Consider the following 17,205-nt stretch of genomic DNA (forward strand, 5'->3'; position numbering starts at 1 on the left):
GTTACCATTGTAAATCCATAAAACATCTCAAAGTTATAGCGTTCTATTTCAAAGTGATAACAACCTAACTTTAATCACATACAAAAACTTTCTCCTTTACTGCTGCACTTCTTCATTTGTTATTGATGTTACAAATTACGTTTCTATATATTATATATACATTAACATAGATTTATGGTTTTTTGTTTTGTTTTGGAGTTTTTTTTTTCATTTAAACTTCACATACTAAATTTACAGTAGTACCTATTACTATATTTTTCCATGTATTTACCTTTATTAGAGAAACTTATATTTTTATACATCTTTGTGTTTTTGCTTGCTGTCCTTTCATTTCAACTTAAAGTACTTCCTTTAGCATTTTGTATAGAGTAGCTCCAGGTAATGAACTCCCATGGCTTTTCTTTATCTGGGAAAATATTAATTTCTTCTTCACTTTTGAATAACTGTTTTGCCAGATACAGTATTCCTGATTAATAGTTTTTTTGTTTTTGTTTTTGTTTTTGTTTCCTTTCAGCACTTTGAGTATATCATCCGACTCCTTTCTGGCCTTCAAAGTTTCTGCTGAGAAATTTGCTGATAATATTATGGAAGCTCCCTCATATGTGATAAATCACTTTTCTCTTGCTGCTCTTAAGTTTCTGTCTTTGACTTTACATAGTTTGACTATAGTATGTCTTAGTATGGTTATCTTTGGATTTTCCTAGTTGGAGTTCTTTGAATTTCTTGATCTGTATGTACATTTCTGTCCACTCGTGGGGGAATTTTTCAGCCATTTTTTCTTCAGATAAGCTCTCTTAATAAGTTTTTCTCTCTTACTTTCCATTCTGGAATACCCATCATGCATATACGGACCTGCTTGATACTGTCCTAAATCCCTTAGCATCACTTCACATTTCTTCTTTCTTTTTTCTCCTCTGCTCGGTGATTTCAGATAACTTGTCTACAAGTTCACTGATTCTTCATTTTGCCTAAGACTGTCGTTGAATACCTCTAATAACTTTTTCTGTTCAGTTATTGTATTTTTCAGCTCCAGGATTTCTGTTTGGTTCTTTTTCATAGTTTCTGTGTTTTTGTTCATGTATCACTTTCCTGATTGTTTTCAATAGTCTGTGTTCTCTCTGTTGTTTTGAGACAGCCTCACTTTACCACCCAGGTTGGAGTGCAGTGGCGCGATCTTGGCTCACTGCAACCTCTGCCTTCTGGGTTCAAGTGATTCTCCTGCCTCAGGCTCCCGAGTAGCTGAGATTAAAGGTGCATGCCACCATGCCTGGCTAATTTTTGTATTTTTAGTAGAGGAATTTCACCATGTTGGCCAGACTGGTCTCGAACTCCTGACCTCAGGTGATCCACCTGCCTTGGCCTCCCAAAGTACTGGGATTACAGATGTGAGCTACTGCTCCCAGCCCTCTTTTAGCTCATTAAACATCCCTATAATAGTTATTTTAAATTCCCTGTCAGGTAGCTTATAGACCTTTGTTTTTTCAGGGTAAGTTTCCAGAGTTTTATTTTGTTCATTTGATTATTAGGGTGTATTTCCCTATTGCTTTGTATGCTTTGTGATTTTTGCTGGGCATTTTGAAAGACAACTACCTCCTCCAGTCTTTGCATACTGACCTTGCGCAGGGAAAGACCTTCACTAATCAGCCCAGCTGGGAGTTCTAGCGCCTCTCAAATGTTTTCTGATATCTTGCTCCCTCTGGCACCTGCCTGTGGATCTGCGGCTCTAATATGCCTCTCACCTCTGTTTTCAGTGCCTTCCAAACGCTGGTGCTGGGCCTGTGAGTGCCTTTCTTTAAGTGATACAGAAACCAGTTCCTTGGGAATCCCCCAGAAAGCCAGAATGTTGGATGTATGGTTCATTCTTTTGTTTCTGTCCTGAGGGAAAAGCTCTGGCATGGGGGTTGGGGGGTTCTTCTTGGTTGCTCCAACTGTTCTACATGGGAGAAGATATCAGCATGGATACACTGAACACTGTGAAATTAATTTCCTACCATTTTCATTGGAATTTCTTCTTGGTTTTATAATGGCATGGGTGCTGTAGCTTCTCAACTGGTCTCTTAAGTTCTCACAAGGGTATTCTGATCCATGTATTGTTAACTTGGTATCTTAGTGGTGGAAAGAGGGCCTCTAGCTTCCTAATCTACCACTATAGCTATTGTTCTTTTAAGAAGTGTGTTTTCAAATTTAAATTTATTCTCTTTCGTCAATGTAACATTTTAGAAACACCACCTTAAAACAAAGCAAAGCAAAATACAGAAAACAAGAACGTGGCTTGACTGCTACCTTTAGGGGTACATCAAATCAGTTGTTTACACACTGATTCAGCCTTCATTCTCTCCTATCTTTTTGGATGGAGGTGAGAGTAATGAACTTGTCTTGCTTTTCTCAGAAATTTAGGGTATCATCCTTCCTTAACTGCTAGGAGGACATATAGTATGTATAGATGATGCTGATTAAATCTTTGGAGCTTTAATGATATATGACAGCCAATGAATTTTTCTAATATAGTATAAAAACTTTATGATTTTATATCATTCTTAAGGGAAGAGGTTTTAAAGCAGATGTACTTCTTTATTCATTTTAAAGCTTAAGTACTTAGAAGTATGGAAATTTGATCCTGTACACTTAGCTTCATGAAAAGTGAGATACATTTTCTGAACATAGCCCCATTGACTCTTCTGGAATTAGTTAGAGATACTTTGGTTTGAAATGTCGGCTTTGTAAATAGAAATGGATATCATTAAAACAGATAAACAAAAGTGAACATAGGAACTGGGAACTAGAATAAATAGTATGTTGGAAATGACCATAAACAATTAATTATGTGGCTCAATTTTGCATCAATTTTCTACTTCTTTAGTTCATGATGCCCATTTTATATCATGTGATTGCAGCAGTGTGATCAGAGCAGTTAGCATATTCTTGGCATTGTCCCCTCATTAATTTTCACTTCTTCAGAGGGACCTTGAATAAAATAAATACATTTGAGCAGTCTTAAGCAACTTGTTTGAATTGTTTCCTCAGTGTATGGAGTCAACCAAAAGTAGGTTGGATTGAGTTGAGTTGGGTTTAGTTTAATATCATACTTTACTACAGCATCATACATACATACACAATATTACTTAGCATCTGTAGCACCCATAAAGGATTCTCCAATGCATGTGAAGTAAAAGGAAAGAGAGTGTTTAAGTCCTGGCTTTGAAACTGTTGTGTTAATTGTGAACTTTTGCTGAGTCTGTACATTAAAGAACGTAACCCTCAGCATGTTGAGATCACAACTGCTATATTAGTGCTTGGAGGCAGTAGCTGTGCTGATGTGAGGCATTAATGGCTGGATGAGTTCAATCAGATATCCTGCCTCCAGTGTCTTTGTGTAATGGTATTTACTAGATTTCAAACAGACTGCTGAGAAAGATGAAATATAATCTCATGTATTATCTCTGTCTTGAAAAAAATTAGATAAGGAAGTTGTTCTCTTACTGGCATATGTTTTATTAACCTTCGTAGAGTCAACTTGAAGGACAGATGTCTCTGTAGAGTTGAAACCTTTTGCTAAAGTAGAGTGTTGTTAAGTGCATTTTTGAGTTCTAAGAATCATGGGGTTGAGTAGAGCGGGTAAGCATTTTTAAAAACCACTCAGAGGACAATCTTATGTCATATTCTAGGATTATCTGGAGAGAAAAAATGTGATGTAAATTGTGTGCAGCTACATTCTTTTTGTTGTTTTTCTTCCTTACAGAGCCTGGAGAAAGTTCTTGTGGAATTCAGTCACGAGGAGTTGTTTGATTTCTATAACAAGGTCTATATTTTTAAAATAATTTTCTAATATGTGGGGTTTTTTTCATAATATTTTGTTTTCATTTTATGAATTATTATTTTTAAATGTCCTATTATGGAACTAAGTTCTTTAAACTTCCCTTATAAACACCTTATATTTCACAGGGGGAAGTATAGGAGAAATGAAGAGAGTCTGAAAAACTAAATCAGGAAGAAAAGGAAAATAGTTTTAATTAAAGCAATAGGATTGCTCCTTTAATATAAAACATTAAGTAATGAACTTTGTGATTCCTAGCCACACTGACACTTTAAATATATATGTCAAATACTTTAATTTCTGGGCCCAAAGGTAAAGGGAAACATGCCTTTAGAGATTTATCTGTGAGCATATTTCATGTTTCTTTCTGAAGACTGATTTTGTAATCCAGGAAAATATACTCCCTCCACCCCCAACTTTAAAAATCTTATAAAGTAGGCAGTTCTTCTGCCCAGCCCACTGCCACTGGACCATGCATGTGGTTATCCTGTTCAGCCCACCACCACTGTACTCACTCCCTCGTACATAAACCTCCAATAAAACCCCATGTCTCATTAAAAACAAAATTATGTAGTGATAATTTAAAATGAAACAGCTGAAGACACTTAACAGTATTACGAAATCTTCTTTCTTTGAAAATTTGAAAACTTAAATTTTCAAGCACAAATTCTAATATCTTCACATAAAAAGAAAAATATTCTAACTGGTAATTTTATTGCTATGTGAATGGATTTAATATTCATAGTTACCAATGCCATTTTTTCCTTTCTATTTGCATGTGTCTAAATAACAATTGATATGAGTTTCATTCCCTTCACTAATGTCTTTTTTTTTTTTTTTTTGTCTTTGTAAATAGCTAGAGACTATACAAGCACAACTGGACTCCCTTACATGATGTTTTCGAAGACTGTTTTTTTCATCACGCTCCTGCCACCTCATTATTTTGCATTGAAGATACATTGCCAGGTTGTGTTTTCTGAAGGATTCAGTGGCTTGCTTTCTGTAAATTATATGGCTTATCACTTCTTAGACAAATAACAACCAAGAGAGATCATTGTTAAGAGTACTGAGGTTCTAATATACTTTCTTTAGTTCTGTCAGCCAACAGTAATTATTAAGAACACTTCCGCTTTAAAGGAAACAAAAGTGAATACCATATTGTTTTTACTGTCATAGTGTTGCTTTCTTGCCTGTCCTGCTTAGTTTTTAAAACTTGCTTGATGATACCATAATGTATCAAGGAGGGTCCATGGATACAAGATAAGATGTGTACCTTAGTAGAATACAGAGCTTTGGTAATTACATAAATAAAATTAAGAAAGTAGCCACATACAATCAAATACACTATGGCATTTTTATTTGAATATGATGAGTATATTTTGCTTCAGAAATAATAGAGGAAAGAAATGTAAAATAGTGAGTAGTATGGTATCAGTTAATTCCAGTCTGAGCTTCTCTGTCAACTTCAGTTTCTCTCTGAGTTTAATGATTTAATAATAGTCCAGGTTTTTGTGTGTTTTTCTTTATGCTGCAAATTAATAATGATTCACTTTATAGTTTGGGAGACAGAATCAGGTCTTGAATAAAATAATCGTAATGCGTGCTAAATGGGCACCATTATTCAAATCAGATACCTTTTATATTCTCTTTCTATAAATATGTTGAATTCTGTTAATAAAATTTTAGTGTCTTAGGATTGGTTGAAGTGTACTTTTTTTATTTTATACATTTATAGTATATTTTATGCCATGAATGTTTGTAAATGAGTACATTTACATACATTTGTTTAAAAAAACTTGCATTTTTTATGAATGAAATATCTATATTGTTCCCAAAAAGAGAGAGAATCAAACATGACTTTCTTCACATGAAGAAATTTGATTTCAGAAATGTCCTATATTTAAATAACCGAAGTCATTGAAATTGAAGCACATTTCTTATTTGAAATATCTGGGAAATACAACTGTTAAATATCTCTCAAATATTCAGTATATGGAATTTATACCCACATTTGTTTGTGTATCTATTTGTAAGCTGTTGCTTAGAAGAATTGAGAGTTTGGATTATTTCACAATACAACTATTCCAGTTTTCCATAGTTGATTGATTTTAAAAGTTTTTAAACTCAAACTTTCATTGGTAGAATATCTGGAAGGCATGTTTTTAATGTAATGTGGCTTGTAGGATCTCTCCTACTTTTTTATGCTCTGTTTTGCCAGTTCTCAGAGGTAAACACCTGAAGTCCTAGAGGTACTATAAACATTTTGGTTAACATTCTTTCAGACTTTTTCTCATGTACATATAAATATACATCATCCCAAGTTAAATTTGATAGGCCTTCCTGACAGTAGCCGTATAGATAAACAGAAGTTTTCATTGGTTTAGTGACCAAACTGAATTCTTGATGTAGGTATCCAAGTTAAATATGATGGTTAGAAATGAAGTTTTCTGAAAGTAGTTCGTTACATGCTCCCTAAAAGAAATATCTTTAAACCTATGCAAAAATATGGGAAATAGTATTCTTTCCATTAGTCTGGTTCAACAAAGTCTGACTCAGAGACACTAAATAAAGGGCAAGTAGAAGGTCTAATGCCAACTAAGAAGATAATTATTTCTGAAATATTTAGTTGAAGATAACTTTCTTTCTTTCTTAAAACATTACTGTTGTTATGATGCACAAGTCAAAGAACATGTGGCATTTCTAAAGAGTATTAAGTGCATGTTGCTTTTTTATAAAAGTAAGATGAATGAGGAGATTAATGGGGCCTGGAACTGCAATCTTGGCAAGTAAATTTACTGTATGTCTTTCACGAGTGTGTGACATGAGGATTGAATAGACATAGAATTGCTTGTTAGAAAGAGGAACTAATTTTTATATCTATTACAAATTATATTTGTAATTATTCCCTAATTATAAATTATTACAATTATTTTTATTAAGGAAATACCAAAAAATCATAAATAACTAATCTAAACTTATCGAATCCTATCATCCAAAAATGGCCATTAATGATAGTTTGATAGATTTATTGCAGTTTTTTTGTATCCATTTATCTTTCTTGTTCATTTTTTCTTCTTTCCTAACAAATTGAAGTAATGCCATAAATTGTTTCATACTTTGCTTTATGTACCCTTACAGCATGAGCATTTTTCATATCCTTATTGCGCAAACATAATTTTAATGTATATTAAATATTTCATCATTTGAATGATCTATACTTTATATACTTTATATGTCTCGAAATAATTACATTATCCAAATTTTGGCACATTTAGATTATTCTAATTTTTTAACATAAGGAACTCACTGATAAATATAATTATACATAAACCCTAGACCACATCTCTCATGATATTTAGTATAGATTCCTAGAAGTAGAGTTGCTGTGTCAAAAGTATGAAGATTTATTTTCTGTTTTTATCTTTAATAGAATTTCCATTATAAAATGAGGCCAGGTTTGGTGGCTCATGCCTGTAATCCCAACACTTTGGGAGGCTGAGGCAGGAGGATCACCTGAGCCCAGGAGTTTAAGAACAGTCTAGGCGACATGGCAAAGCCTTATTTCTATTAAAAAATACAAAAATTATCCAGGCTTGGTTGTGAATGCCTGTAGTCTCAGCTACTCAGGAGGCTGAAGTGGGAGGATCACCTGAGCCTGGAAGGTTGAGGCTACAGAGTCATTCTATCACCCCACTGTACTTCAGCCTAGGTGACAAAATGATACCTTTTCTCATACATATATATATATATAGTTGCTCATTAAAACAAAGTTGCTCCATTTTGCCATCTCACTTCCTGGAAGTTCCTACCTAATACTGCAAACATTTGGTGGGTGCTGTGGTTCATGTCTATAATCCTAGCACTTTGGGAGGCTGAGGTGGGCAGATTGCTTGAGCCCAGGAGATTGAGACCAGCATGGGCAACATAGCGAGTCCTGTCTCTACAAAAAATAATAGTAATAAATTAGCCAGGTGTGGCACACACAGGTGGTCCCAACTACTTGGGAGGCTGAGGTGGGAGAACTGCTTGAGCCCAGGCAGTTGAGGCTGTAGTGAGCCATGATCATGCCACTGCCCTTTAGCATGGGCAACAGAGCAAAACCCCATCTCAACAAACAAAAAAACAGACATCTTATAATACAAATATACAAACCTCTTGTGTATTTTCAAAAATACATTTACGTGTTTCAAGGCCTTTGATATATATTGCTGAATTGTTTCTACAAAGGGTTATATTAATTTGTACTCTCACAATTAATGAGAACTCACTTGCTTCAAGCCACCTTCAGCAGCCCCTTCTTCCTTCTATACATTTCACCCTCAACATTCTTTATAACCTAAGATTAATGCTGGTTTAGGAAGAGTGATGGGACATATTGAGATATGTCATGTTGATAACTATAGAAGGATTGAAAAGGAAATCTCTTTAAAAAATCAGCAAATATGAGAGCCAATAACTCAGTATTTAAGTGTAAGGGCTTATATAATAAGGCCTATATAATAATATATAATAATCTTCAAAATAAATAACTCATGTTATTTAGATTACTATTCCTATTATTATAACTCATTACATTACATGAGTTATTATTTTGAAGATATTTTGAAGATTCAGTGAAATTCATGTTAAACATTTAGCATAATCCTTGAATCTCAATCATATAATAAGCATTAGCTGACATTTTTGTAATCACTAAGAAAATTAGCAGGCTTTCTGTTGAAATTTTTCCAGGTGAAGTTTGAATTAGAGTCAAAATTGTAGAAAGCTTGCTATGAAGCCCCTTCACTTTAAACTTATTTGGCATTCTAATAACAACTCCATTTTATAATCACAGATTCTAATACAATGCCAATTCTGCTTTTATTTTTTATTTAAAAAATGAGGTAATACATGTATTATGGGACCAGAATGAAAAAAATATTTTTTTCTGAGTACCTTTCCACATGGCCCTTCTGGCTCTGAGAAATCTAACTTTTTCTCTACTCAATGAACTTTGATTTCTTCTTACCTTAAATAATGTCTTCTACACTTCATTCATTATACCAAGGGTCAGCAAATGATAGACATGACCTACTGCTTGTCTTTGTAAATAAAGTTTTATTGGAACACAGCTGTCTTGCTACCAAGCTCACTCTTGAGACTTTCTCTCTTCTTTGCATTGAAGAAATAATACCATGTTATAAGAGAGGCTGTGGATAGGGCTACATGGCAAGGAACTGAGGGTGACCTCTAGGGGCTGAGAGAGAACAACAGCCACCAAGAAATTGAGGCCCTTAGCCTTATAACCTCAAGGAAGTAAATTCTGCAAACAACCTTGAATTAGCCTGGAAATAGTTTTTGTTGTTGTTGTTTTGTTTTTGGTTTTTTCCCTGTTAAGCTTCTAGATGAGAACACAGTCCAACTGACTCTTATTGTAGCCTTGTGAGATTCTAAACAAAGGACCCAAATAAACTATGCTTGAACTCTGCCCATGGTAATTGTGAGATGAAAACTTTGTTGTTTTAAACCTCTAACTTTGTAATAATTTGTTATGCTGCAATAGATAACTAAAACAACAGCCATGTTCATTTGTTTACATGTAGTCTGTAGCTACTTTTGAACAACAGAGTTGAGTAGTTGCAGCAGAGACCATATGGCCCACAAAGCCTAAAACCTGGCCCTTTATAGAAAGAAAAGATGCAGCACCCTGCTTTGTACTGTGCTTTCTAAACTGGAGCATTCCTAGAGGAATAAAGAGGTAGTTGGTAGGGAACACAAAAAGTCATAAGATGGACATTGTATATATTTCAATAGCATCACTTCTACTTTTTGTCAGAGGTAGAAGAAATTACATTTTCCATCCTCTTTTGCAGCTACTGCAGCCATGGAACTAAGTGTCGCTAATGAATTGTGAATGGAAGTGATCCTTTATCTCCAGTTGTCTTCCCCTTTCTGTGACTGAAACCCAAATTTGGAGCTGAGTCAGCTTTGAGCAGACAAGAATGCTAATGCTTTAAGAGGTAGGGAGCAACAAGATAGAAGGAACCTGGGTCCCTGAATATCCTTGTAGAACACAACTGTCTCCATGCCCTTGACAGAAATAAAATATCTTGTTTGAGTAGTTAAATTTGGAATCAGTTTAGGCTATACACAGCAATTTTGCCTGTAGCCTAACTAATATGGTGGCAACATTATTTTATTGTAATTGCAGTAATGTAAAACATATTTTAAAATGGAGATTAACATTTTATGGCAAAATACATATAAATGTTCAAGAGGAAATGGGAAACTTTAAAAAACAAAACAAAACAAAACCTTTGTGCTTGCAGCCTGCAACTTCAGGCTAAATTCTCAGTGCTACTAGGAACCTATATTCACCTCCCTCCCTCAGTGTGGTTATTTTGAGACAAAAGTTTTGAGAAACCGTAAGAGTATATTGTAAATTTCCCACAAAGTCTTTCCATAATTCTTTTTCTACTGTTGAGTAAGACGACTGGGATGGTTCTGATTTACTGAGATGCATTAGTCAGAAGCTACTCAGGAATTAGAATTTAAATTTCAGATCAATTTTGCTTCCCTAAAACTTTGATTTTTTTTTTTTTTTTGCCATCATTATGCAAATAGTCCTACTCAATAGACCAGCCTCATTTAATGCTAAAATTAGGAACACTTTAATTTGAGGTATTTTATAGTAAAGCTTAATGGCATTTTTAATTTTGGAGAATTTTAAGGATTTTTAACCATTGCTTCCATCTCCCCACATGCACACTCTTGAAGTCTTTTTGAAGCTCTTTTGCTTTTCTCTGAAGTATAAGGTTGTACTAGCTGTTATGGAGACCTACAATCCAAATCTAAGTGATGGCAGTTTTAATAGCCTCCTTTGTTTTATTTGAAATGGAAAATTACTGATTTTTCTTTCAAAAGAAACAATCTGCAAAGACAAGAAAGGTGAAGCAAGTCCAGTCTATAAATCTGTAAGGAAGAAGGTGCTACAGGCTTAGAGAGGCTGTTTTAATCTCCAAGGCAGAAAAAATAATGAATATATGATAATGTTCCTTTAGTGAAACCAGAGTTCAGTCATTTTTAGCATCTTTTAATGAGAATCTGATTTTTTAATGAGTTTTAAAGATTTTTTTCCTTCAAAAAATCTAGGTAAAGGAAAGCAGTTAATAGTAAATTTAATAGCTGCATTTATTTTTTTCTGACTTGTGTTTGTATTTTTTAATTGGCAAATAAAAATTAAAAACACTGTACATTCTACCCAAAACTTTAAAGGAAAAGTCAATAATAAAGTTTTTTTAATCTATAAAAAATATAGACTTGCTGTAAGGCAAGGAGTGCGGTGATTTCTCAAGGCCTTTCCTCATCTCTCCTTCCTTCTGAGATTTCTGAGTTTCCTTTGTGCACTACTTCTAGTGCACATTTCAAACTCTTCTGCAGTTTCAACCAGACTACATAAGGGGACAAAGGAAAAAGCTGCTGGCCCCTGGAAAAGGCTGCTTTAACACATCAGCCTTAGAAGCGCCAGCGTTCCTTTCCATCCCAAGAATGTGGTTATGGTTTGGCAGAGGAGCACAGTAATTTCCAGCTGATTAGAGAAAAGGTGACTTGTGTATTCTAGAGCATGTGCTCTGCTTTGCAGTTCAGCTTCTCACTCTCTTCCATGCTGATGCAAGTAGTTCTATCAACATTGGGGTGCTTTAGAAATACTGACTGAATCAATTAATAGACTACGTAAATAGTTTTTCTCTACCTTTGGCTCTCTCCATTTATTTGCACAGTAGCATCTAAATTCTTAAAATAATTGTAAACTTAAAGTTGTGCAAAAGTAGATTTCAAACTGGTTTAGCCAGATATGCTGGTATTTGGTAATTCCATTAGAGAATAGCCACATCCCTTCTAGGGAGTATCTCCTGAGGTCACTGAACCTTTTATTCATCATCCAGGAGATAAACATGAGAATAAAAGCCTTATAACCAACCAGAGACCCAGATTTCTGCCCTCCAGAAGGCTAGAGCAAGTTCTCCCATTGCTGTGAAAAGATTTATGGTATTCATGAAGTTGACCTACACATGCTTCTGGGTACTGATGCTGCAAAGACTGAAAACAGTTACATTCCTAGCAATTTCAGAGTTGATTTATGTGACAGGGTCAAAATGAAGTGCTCCGGAGAGACATCAACAACATTCTTATATTGAAATATAGGTACAGTGTGTATAGATTTTCTGAGCTCATTACCCAGAAGATTTTAATTTCCTGCTGAAAAGAGTATCTTGATTAAAGACATACACACACTCCTATACACACTGCCTACAAACAGGCTTTCCTCACTGATGTGGGACAATTCTGACAAAGTTTTTTTAAGTCTCCCTTTACGTGGCACAGATTGTTCCAGCTTATCACAAATGTACCAGCTGGACAAAAATCAGATGTTGACATAGATAGTACAGAATGCAGGCAAGATAAACAGAGCCACACAGAAAGCTGTTCAGTAATAGTTTAGTTTAATTTTAGTTTAAAATTTCCCTATGCAACTAAGACTGTGCCCTTAGATGTGGAGCCCAATGTGAAGGATCAGTTTCTTATGATAGAGTAATGATTTATAACATCTAACTTTTCTACCTTGTGGCAGAATGCCCTGTGAATCCTTGAAACTCAAGGCCCTCTTTGTCAGAGTTTTGGTTCTTACTGCAAAGTGTGTTCTTTCCTTATGTCATCCAAACAAAGTAACTAGAGTAGTAAAAAGAAACTGAGTTTGGATGCATCGGCTTTCTGGACTTGCAAATTATCCAGCACAGGCATTTCTCGCACAGCAGGCTTGGAGGACTCTGGGGGTGGCCATCTTTGCTAGATATGCTGTTAACCTCCTTTATATGGTTGGGTCAGTGATCTTGTAAAGTTCTGCTTGGCAGGGTCATACGTGTTGATAGGTGCCCTAAACTGATGGACCAGTAGAGTGTGGCCACCACCTGTGAGATTATTTCTTCAGGCCCTCAATAGGCATTTACCCAAATGCCCTGATTTTACAGTGCTGTGGTTCTGTACTGGTTCCCATGAAGCACTCTTCCCGTCTCTAATTTTCCAGGATCATTTTCCTTAAGTTAATGCCATTCCTGTAAATGCATTTCTACTCTTTGATACCTTTTCTTTAGTTTACTCTTTCAGTTAAACCTGTAACCAAGATAATCTTTGACAATTCTTTTAATTCATGTTTATATTTAGCTCGAGAGTCTATGTAAGGAGATCCAGGGTTACAAGAGTCTACTTGAACAAACAGAGCCACAACAGGTCAAATTTTCTTTCCATAGGATTGTATTTTTTGAAATGTTAAAAATTCTCCTATAATTAAATATTTAAACCTTATTTCATCATTTTTGTAAGGGTTTTAACTTTAGGGTCTACTAAAGGAAGCCAAATCAATTTCATAAACTTCTCTGTATAGGATTTCAAATAGAACATTTTTATGGAAAGAAGGTGAATATGTTATAGAAGAAGAAATGCTTCTGCCTCTCTGCCTACTTCCCTATTGGCCCTCTCTGGTTCTCCCACATCCTTTAGGGAAGAATGACTTGCCATTCTGTTTGGTCAGTTAAAGTATTGGTTGGCCGTGTTTATCGATGACCAGATTGACTGTAAAAAGACCATGCCCTTGGATGGTGCTGCTCTTGCATCTCTTGCTTCCACTCCATGGGTTGGATAGAGATAGTCCAGATTTTGAGGAGAAGCTGAGGTGTGTGGGGAAGAGGGGCAGGTAGGGAGGGAGTGTCTTTCTTAGGCCTTAAGAATGAACATATGCTCTTACACAACCTTACCAAGCTCTGAAAGATAATTGTCATTTTGGTTCCCAGTTGCTATCAATCTTTCTACGTGTAGCTCTTTTGGAAATGTCAGCATCAGGAGTGAATGGCAGGTTAAGATTTGGGCATTTGAAAATTTTCTAGTCAGGTTCCATTAATACAATCACAATTTCAGCCTCTGTCCTTTATAGGTCTTCTTAGCAGATCTGTCTTTTTTTTTTCAGTGATAAACATGCAGAGAGCTATAGGCAAAAATATCAAAGGTATCATTCGTACCTTTCAACTCTCAAGTGACCCTCCAGTAAGAGAAGAAGGCTTTGAAATCAGTGACTGACTCCCAAAGAAGACCTGCTTGACACTTCTAACCCTCCATTCTAAATGAGCAAAAATTTCACCTCCCTGAAAGCTGAGGGAAGACATTGCTGGGTCAGTATCAAAGGCTCATTGGCTACCTTCCTGCCACAGTGGACCATTGAGAGTCTGCTCCCAGTTCCTGGCATGGTGGAAATTGACCTTACACTCACTTTCCTCTATATGCTTCTGAGTGAGAACTTGAACTTCAACATCCCCGTCTAGCTCCCTAGGAAAGTGAGGAGGTATGGAATATGCCCTTAGTAGCCTGGCTTGATTCTGTCTTTTGGCTGTTTGCTGCATTTGTAGAAGAAAAAGAACAGTACAAAACATTGCTCCTCTCTTTCCAGACTAAGCATTTACAGTGCAACATAGCTAAGTAGGAAACCAAGAAAAAGAGAGGATGAGATGTTAACTGATGGATCAAGTTACTCTTGTGTGCTCCAGTAACAGATGTCTAGGCGGCTTCAGGGCTACCTTTGTGCCTCCTTTTTTAAACGTATTTGATCATCTACAAGTTGGAATGATTTACATCATTTGAAACCCATGAGATGTGCTTGAGGCAGGGGAATGAATGAATGAAAGGCTTTTTCCATGTTATTTTCACCCTGAAGTATTTAACCTATCCCAGTGTGTATCAAAAGCAGAAGAAACTGATTCTGCAATGCCAAGTCATTTCTGCCTTGGACAATTAACTACTACCATACCTGAATATATATGCGTCTTTTTTTTTTTTTTCTTCTGAGCTTCATCCACAAAACGTGTTACAGGCAGTACAAAAAAATTTATTTAAATTAAATTAGTGATATTTAGCTTTAAAGAACATGCAACATTTCAGTTCCCTGCAGGGGCGTCTGAAATGTCCCACGATATGTTTCAGAACCATTCAGCTTGTTTGCCTCTTTCTGCTTCTCCTTTCTGACCACTGTTGTGGGGGCAGAGAGCCGGATGGCAGGAGGTTCCTTTCCCAAACCAATTAGCATGTCCTCATATTTTGCCCTCTTCAGCCACAGCTTGTTCTCGGCTGTCGCCCTGCGTGAATCAACAGCGGTCCCAGGACAGGCAGAGACCATCAGGAACTTACCCTTCACACAGAGAGAGACTCCAGATCTCAGAGAGCAGTGCCCAAGATGCCAAGACAGAACCCTGGTATTTTCTACTGTGAGTTTCAGGCTGCAAATACACAAATAACAGCTATTTTGTATATATACTCAGGATTTCTTCATTTATTTGAAAAGAAGGAGGAAGGAATGGAGGAAACTGTACAGAGGTAGTGTTGTGTGTGTGTGTGCATGCATGTGTGTGTGTGAAAAGGCATTATATTTAAAGAACAATGGTTTTTGATAGCCTTATAATTATTGTATTCTAATAGGATGCTGAGCACGGCCTTGGCCGGGTAACTCTATTTGCTTAGTCATTCATTCATTTATACATGTATTTACCCATTAACTAATAGGCCAGTCAAATGAGGTTACTTCTGGAGTGCTCTAGTTCTGCTTGCATATCAGGAGCTACAATAAAAGCATTGCCTTAGGTCCTCAGGTAGAGGTTGATCAGAGGGCAAAAAGGCTCTTCCTACGGACTCCACCAGCAGCATTCTGGTAAGATGAAAAATGGGGAAAGATTAGTGTGTGCCACCCTTGAGAGACTATGGTTAATCATGACTGAGTAGACACAGCAATACCTTCATGAGACTATCCATCAAGAAATAAGTTTTTTAAACTGTAGTTCTGGTAACAAAGACAAACCTCTTTATTTTGTTTAAGTAAGTGTACTAGGTGCTAGGGATTCGAAATAAGATAGGGGGTCATCTCTTTGGCCTTAATTCCAGACTAAACATTACTCAGCTTGATGGTAAGTGTAATACTGAATACAACTACCACAGCAATGACCCACTGGAAATGTGTAGCACTTTACAGTTTATAAAGTCCTTTCATATGCTTGTTCTCATTTGATCCTTGCATTATTCTTTAGTTAATTGAGCAAGTGTTATTTCCATTTCGTAAGTGAATAAACTAAAAACTAAGACACCTAAGTCACTTGCCTCAGATTACACAGCTGAACTCAGACTAGAACTCAGAATATCTAAGCCCTAGTTTAAGGCTCTTTTGATACTTCACTGTGCCAATTATCAATTTTTGCCCCTCCAAATTTTCCCTTGAGTACTTGCTCTGCTGTTAATGGTTGGAATCCCTTTAAGCTCTCCTCCTTTATGTGAGTACCATATTAAGTTTTCTAAGTAGAGGGTGCTGGAGGGACAATGCAGGAGGAAGGGACTTCTCTCGTAGGCTCCAGCAGCTGCACTTTGTTCACTGGTATGAGTGTGAGTGCATCTGGTGGTACTGTGCCCCAGCCAGAGCACATAGTCCCTTGGTAAGCTTGCAGCCCTGGCCTAGCCTAGTCATCACCTTCCTGTAGCCCTCCCAACACAGACACTGGAAATTCTAGCCCTCTTGCCCAGAGCAGTACCTCCAGCCCCTCTGCATGCCCACTCACCTGCTCATCAATTGTGACCCACTGGTACCCAGCCCCTCAGATTTGCCCTCCTGACATGGACACCAGGAGTGCCAAGCCTTCTACCCAACAGTGATTCCCAGTGTATCTATCTGTGCATACCCAATCACTGGCTGTGGCTCAGGTACTTCCTAGAGAGTAGCTTTCTTCTTGCTCAGTGACTGTGAACCAGCTGTGGCATGAACAGGTCAGCAAACCTGTCTTCCATCCATTGAACTGCAAGTAGACCTGCAGCAAGATATGAATCTGAGCCTTGAGGAGAGCCCTTCCAATTTCATCCTTCTTTGAGCACTCTCCCTCAGCCCCCTATAGAACATTATAAAGTTCTCTTACATCTTATAGTTACTGTTCTATTATAGCTTAATCTTTTTTTTTTTTTTTTTTGAGATAGGGTCTCACTCTGTTGCCCAGGCTGGAGTACAGTGGCGTGGTCTTGGCTCACTGAAGCCTCTGCCTCCCAGGTTCAAGTGATTCTCCTGCCTCAGCCTCCCAAGTAACTGGGATTACAGGTATGCACCACTGTGCCCAGCTAACTTTTGTATTTTTAGTAGAGACGGGTTTCACCATGTTGGCTAGGCTGGTCTTGAACTCCTGACCTCAGGTGATCTGTCCACCTTGGCCTCCCAAAGTGCTGGAATTACAGGTGTGAGCCACCATGCATAGCCAGCTTAATCATTCTTTATATTAAACTTCCCTTATTTAAATCACTGTTTGGTTCCTGTCTCCTGACTGGACCCCAGTTGATGCACT

General features: G+C 36.8%; 1 protein-coding gene across 11 annotated transcripts in view; it reads left to right on the forward strand.

Moving 5' to 3' along the window:
- The window catches only part of COMMD10 (COMM domain containing 10), a 247,673-nt gene extending 230,786 nt beyond the window's left edge, over positions 1 to 16,887 (forward strand). For 3 of the 11 annotated variants that reach the window (XM_021939605.2, XM_003900016.5, XM_021939610.2), the window contains 2 exons: positions 3,740 to 3,799; positions 4,671 to 5,822. In XM_021939605.2, the coding sequence (XP_021795297.1) occupies positions 3,740 to 3,799; positions 4,671 to 4,674 (64 nt within the window). In that variant the 3' untranslated portion in view covers positions 4,675 to 5,822. The other 8 variants (XR_002522695.2, XR_002522694.2, XR_002522696.2 and 5 more) reach the window with 8 other exon arrangements.
- The last annotated feature ends 318 nt before the right edge of the window (positions 16,888 to 17,205 follow it).

Source organism: Papio anubis, chromosome 5 (genome assembly GCF_008728515.1).
Source record: "Papio anubis isolate 15944 chromosome 5, Panubis1.0, whole genome shotgun sequence".
Lineage (NCBI taxonomy): Eukaryota > Metazoa > Chordata > Mammalia > Primates > Cercopithecidae > Papio > Papio anubis.